At 43.7% G+C, this 6,000-nt stretch overlaps 1 protein-coding gene across 2 annotated transcripts in view; it reads right to left on the bottom strand.

Annotated features, from left to right (window-relative positions):
- Positions 1-805: 805 nt before the first annotated feature.
- Positions 806-6,000, bottom strand: part of NR1H3 (nuclear receptor subfamily 1, group H, member 3) — a 30,012-nt gene continuing 24,817 nt past the window's right edge. The window contains exons 6-9 of one of the 2 annotated variants that reach the window (XM_010580141.1): positions 5,787-5,886; positions 4,090-4,203; positions 3,142-3,236; positions 806-2,749 (exon numbers count right to left, since the gene is read on the bottom strand). In XM_010580141.1, coding sequence (XP_010578443.1) covers positions 2,603-2,749; positions 3,142-3,236; positions 4,090-4,203; positions 5,787-5,886 — 456 coding nt within the window. In that variant the 3' untranslated portion in view covers positions 806-2,602. The remainder of the gene's footprint in view (positions 2,750-3,141; positions 3,237-4,089; positions 4,204-5,786; positions 5,887-6,000) is intronic. The other variant, XM_010580142.1, reaches the window with a different exon arrangement.

Genomic DNA, 6,000 nt, shown 5'->3' with positions numbered 1-6,000 from the left:
TTAACAGTATGGCCCAGCCATCCTTTTAATCCACGCAGGGCTGGCTTGAGCTCTGCTCGTTACTCCCCACCGCATACCCCGCTCCAGTCTCCTAAGCCTATTCCTATTCCCTCTTCCTCTGATCTAGTAGTTTCCAATTTAAATTTTATACTCTAAGTTAATGCAGAGGCTTCAGCAGAATAGCCTGTGGTGTGGAGCCTTGCTGAATTGACAATTGCTTTCCTTTCCCATTGTGGCAGGGGACTGTCAAGTGCTTAGGAAGCTGCTAATGCTGGACAGCTCTCCGCTTCCCCGGTTCTAATGTCGCCTTTGAGGTGATGTGCGTGGACAGCTATTCCTGCTGCTTTTCCTGTGCTGATCATTTCTGATGTATTCATACCAGGTAACAGCTAGGATCCTGCTGAAATCCACTCAGCAGCCAGGGGCACACTGGACTCCTATTTCAATTTTGGTGAACCACGATATGCAGAAAATGGAGTAGAGCACATGGAATAAAAGGCTTAAATTCTGAACGTAGCTGTACAAATCAAGGTGACATATGTATGGATAATTCATGGTCTTCATGACATGCCTTTAATCCACTTCACCTATTTGCCAGCTCTGGCACACAGCAAGGTGCGTAGCAAGCTAAAATCTCATAGTAGAGGCCCAAAGGAACTGCCTGGGGTTGCACTATTTCTTTTTCACCATTTCTTGCTTCTCCCCAACCTATATACTCACTTTCATATCAGCTTTGAGCTTGATATAACAAGAACTTACTCCACCCTCCTCCAGTCTAATGACAGCACATCAGAGAATGTCAAAATCCTGTATTAGGCTTTATTCTTTTATATAAACATTAACATTTCTCAAACAGATTAGTTAAAAATACAGATTTAAACAAGAATTTTTGCAATTGCAATGAGTTATAAAAAACAACAGATTATTTTACAGATTGTTACAAGTGCTTTACAAAGGTGCAGAGTGAAGGCCAGTGGCAGGGGACCAACCTCAAGTGCAAAATGGACACAATACCCTCACCACGGGCATAGCGCTCAGATACACAGCCAAAAAAAACAAAAACCAAACAAACAAACAAAAAAACGAGCCATGTGAACCTAGGCTCTTGGGATGCTCACCGGGCAAGCAAACATAGACCCCTATGACAGAGAAGACTCATGAGACCAAGCTACCAAGTTACTTAAGGTTACATCTCTGAGATCAGCCATAAGATGTTGTTTCTTTGAAAATGAAGAACATGTTTTACAACAGTATACTTCTCTTCTGTCAGACAAAGTATTGCTGTAAATCCTAGAATACTGATGGATGTGGATACTTAAGAACTTGGGGCATAAATCCAGTGTGGATCTCACAGTGCCCAAAGTGAAGAAAGGATACAAGACCCAAGTGTCCTTCTAAAGCAGTTGGCACTCCTCATACAGGAGGGACCTCCATATCCCATGACCATCACTAAAACCTTGAGCAAGTACCTTGGAAAGACTTTGGCAAAAGGAAGAAGACGCAAGTGGATCTGGTTACACCCAATATTCCTGCAGCCCATGATCTGAGAGTTGTGCAGCCCATAGCTTACGCAATGCCCACATATTTCACTAAATGCAGTGTGTCCTCTCTCCTTGGCCGATACATCTTCACACCCACCTTGGAACACATAGCACATGCTCCACATTCTTGGAAGTTTTTGAGATCCTTCCACCACACCTACCTTGCCTAGGTACCAGTCCTTCCCACCTATCTTTCTTCTATTCCACCCCTAAAGATAAAATCTATGCCCTGATTTGTTTTGAGCTAAAGTTTTCCAGCTGTTAGCAAATCAAAGGTAAAGTGAACTGGCTTGAGAACCACCATGAGATAAAACTGCAATGTATTACATTAAAAAAATCCACTACTTTACGCCTGACATCTTTCTGATGTACAGATGTTCCCTACACAGAGGGCCATCCTGTTAGACAAAGGGCACTACACATTAGAGGAATCCTTTTTCCAAAGGAGGACCAGAATGCAAGGGCAGCTCTAGAGATGAAGTCTCATAATTAAGAAATAACAGCTACTTCTCTTGGAATTGTTGTAAAGGGCAGCACACACAAGAGATTTTATTTATAGGAAACCCAGTGAAACCCCTAGAACATCCACATTGACTTCCCTGAGCTCCTCAGATCCAGGTACACTGGGGACCCTGCAGAAGCCTTTTGAGCTGGGTTACTCTCAAATAGAGAGGGTTTGGCAAGTTCCTGCAAATTCATTTTCATAATCAACAAGAGAGGAGAGGATCAACGGGCAAGCCCTCAGGACATGCTTAGAGAAGAGAAAGACACTGAAGAAAGAGGGGGGGTGGGTGGAGGAGGAAGGTCTTCATTTCTACCATTTTCAGATGTTTCATGTTATTCCTTTGGGGTATGGGCACTGCATCAAAACCAACCCCCTCATCTGATGTACCCCAGCTGCCTCCTGCATAGTCTCATGACAACTTTGAAACCCCAGGCTCATCACTGCCTGCACTGCCTAGCCCAGAGTTCAGTGCTTTGGAGAGGGGAGGCTGGCTTCTCGTTAGCAAAGGCTGGGAGATGGCATTATGTCGGCATACCAGTGCCCTGGGAGCATGCGGTCACTCATGCACATCCCAGATTTCTGAGAGCAGGGGAGGGAGTTTCTTGTCCTGCAGCCGAAGGGCAAACACCTGTTCAGAGTGGACACTACTTAGTGTCCGAAGACTGACCAGCTTCATTAACATCCGTGGAAACATCAGGCGGTCCTGTAAAGTCAGACAAATAGACAGCTGTTAGTAAATTCACACTAAAACTTTGTTCAAAAAAATTACCACACCAGATGATGCAATGTACCCTGACTTCCTCTAAACCTGGCATTCTCCAGGAGGCGGCAGTGTGGAGGAATACAAATACTACACCATGTCCCAAAACTCCAGACTTTCCCTGCTGGCTAAACTATGTAACATGATACAAGACAGCAGGCTGCAACAGTTCACAAATCCTTCATTTACAGCTGCTACCAAACAGCCGCAGAAGGGAAGACCATGACAGTACAGGCAGCAAGAGACCTGTTACAGACAGTACTGCAGGAAATGTGCCTGCATAAACACAAAATCAGTTTGCATCATTGTTGGAGATGTTCTGGTCAGGCACTTACATTTGGTCTGTTGATGCAAATGTAAGAATGAAGGGCTTCCACATAGGTGTGCTGCAGCCTCTCCACCAGGGACTGGTCCTGCACATTCGGTCGGTCTGCCAAAAAGCAGGTCAGAAGTAAGCAGATTGCCACAAGCAGCTTCACTGGACTTGACATACCTGCCTAACCCCAGTCCCTCAGTACAGTCTCTCCCCAAAACCTCATCTAGCATTCACCCAACACAGCTGGGAGAGTCATTCATGACTGCAACAGCTATGTCAGTTTTCTGTATCTGTTCTTTCCCAGTGATGTCTACTGCACACGGGGAGTCTGATCTGACTCCTCTAGGGATGGAAGGTTAGAGAGACCAAACAGCACTATATGCATTTCATCTCACATTCCTGTCCCAGTAGAGATGGGAAGCTGCCCATTCAGAAGGGAATGGGAAAGTCTCTCCGGCAGCTGAGCCAGTTAGAAAACAGATAAAAAGGGGGAAAAAAAAAAAAAAAAAAATCATTTTTCAGGTCAGAAGGACAAAACAGAAGTGAAGAGTAGACGTAGCTTCTTTGCAAAGCCCTGACCTGGCCCAGAGCCATACTGGTCTCACACCCAGAGTATCTTTACTTGACCACAAGATGTCACTCATGCTGCGTGACTGCCATCACACCAGAGACGTGCCAAGTACATCGAGGGGACAGTAAAATAGCAATTTCTAAATGAGGAAGATAAATATTGGCTGATTTTCCTGTACATTTTTCCAGCAGTGGGGAATCTTATTTTCTTTGGAGGTGGCACTAGAAAATTCAAAATATAATAAATACCCTAAGCAGAAGTAGTAATACAGTCCCTTTACCACTAGACCGTATAACTCCCTCTATTACTCCTCTTCAGCTTGTGACCTTCCTTAATTCTACTTTCTTTGCCCTCTGACTCACTGCTGCAGCTCTTCAGATCTCCCTGGCTTTTTACCTGCAGAGAAAATGTTGATGGCGATTAAAAGTGCATATTCAGCATCATTGAGCTGTAGCTCATTCATTCCCTTTGAGAACTCAAAGATGGGGTTAATGAACTCAAACTGCAAACCTGCAACAAACAGCAGAGAACAAGGTGAGGCAACGACAATTATCTCCCATCTCTCTCTCTCTCCCTCCCTCTCACAGAATAAGCTGCCAGAAACCCACTGCGGTACTCCAGGGAGCGGGGAGGACAGGCAGGCAGGGAAAAACCCCATTATGTTCCAAGTATGGCTGAAACCTCCCTTTACGTCCCACCACTACTGGTAAGCACCAACAACAGTGGCTGAGCAGTCAGGCTCTAACTGTAAAATGATGCTATTTCTGGGTTTTCTTAGAGCCTTAAATGCCCCACAGCACATTACTAGGAAACAGCTAAAGGAACACAACATCCACTATCAGGTAAGTCTGTCAAAAAGTCAGAAGCCCACAAGTACAACATTACACTTTCCACTCTCACACCACCACCTCCTTCAAACCCAGCAGGCCTCTTCCTTTCGAAGAAAGCTTTAATCCCATGCTCCAGATTCATCTGAAGTTCATCTGAGCTGAAAATACATAGTTCCAAGAAGTCTGAAGTATGCCACTTCCTTCAGCTCAAAAAGCTGGGAGAGCTGAGGCAGAGCCTGACTTAGGCTTCCAATCACCTTTGATAAATGCAGTCAGCCAGAAATGCATTGATATTTATTGTCATAACATATAGAGGCCACTGTCAAATCAAGTCTCTTTGTGCTATGTGCTATATGATCATGCTGAAAACTTTAGGCTTTTCCCCCAAAACAGCACCCAAGTTTCTAATTTCCTGCAGTACAACTGCATCAGAGAAGGATGAACGAGATGGAAGGAATCTTTCTGGCTGCCTGGTTTTTGCCTTCCTAATAATTTGAAGAAAAGGCTACCAGGAAGAGCATCAGAGAGGAAAGTTGCCATAAAAGCCATCTCAAGTATAAATGGTTAAATAGCTATCCAAATAATTAAACAAAACAAAACCAAACAAAACAAAAAAAAAAAAAATCACACAAAGGACAGCCAAAGTTTCGTTTTCAGAAATGCTGAACATACACACTTCCTGTTACTTCATCTGAAATTGCTCCTGGAAAAATAGACTTCAGAAATCACATCACCACACACCATCATCATATATTGAGCTGATGAAATGTCTAAAGCACACTGCAGGGATCTTCAGTGCACAGTATAGACTTCACATCAACTGAAATGTAATCGCACTAATGTCATCACTCAAAGCACACATCCAGATTAGCAAGTGATATACTTGCAAAGGAGAGAAGACTAGGGTTTGATTTTTTGTGATCTGATACGCCTCTAAGACCACAAGTCCACGTCAGACCTCTGCCAGCAAGGAAGTTCACACCAGCTGCTTGCCCTAAGTGCACTCTTACAGCAAGATTCTCATGCTGTAAGAGTCCAAATTTTCCAAAGCAAGTTCACACCTAAAAAAAGACATTAACTGAGCTAGCATCACATGTTAAAAGCAAAAAAGGTTAATAGGGCTATTGGTCTGGTCGTGTTCGAAACCTCTCACCTGACTTCACGTTTAAGGCCCCACATACTATTTCCAGCAGCCCACATTAAAATGGAAAAAATGAAAGAACACAAGACAGGGAAGGAAGAAACACCTGTCTAATGCACCACCTGCTTTGGCGAAGTCATCCCGATTATAGCTCAGGTCCTTAAGAAAGGTGATGCTCTCAATCTCTGGATTGTAGCGCCGAGATGTCTCCAACAACATCACCTGAAAACAGAAATAGATATACTTGATTTGAAAACAGGAAAGAATGTTACAACATTGATAATTTGCTGAGTGTTAGAGCATCTCTGAAAAAAACAAAAAACAAACAAAATCCCT

This window comes from Haliaeetus leucocephalus, unplaced genomic scaffold (genome assembly GCF_000737465.1).
Source record: "Haliaeetus leucocephalus isolate CR32 unplaced genomic scaffold, Haliaeetus_leucocephalus-4.0 Scaffold696, whole genome shotgun sequence".
Classification (NCBI taxonomy): Eukaryota; Metazoa; Chordata; class Aves; order Accipitriformes; family Accipitridae; genus Haliaeetus; species Haliaeetus leucocephalus.
Note: the sequence above shows the minus strand (reverse complement) of the source record. Positions and strands in the feature narration are given on the sequence as shown.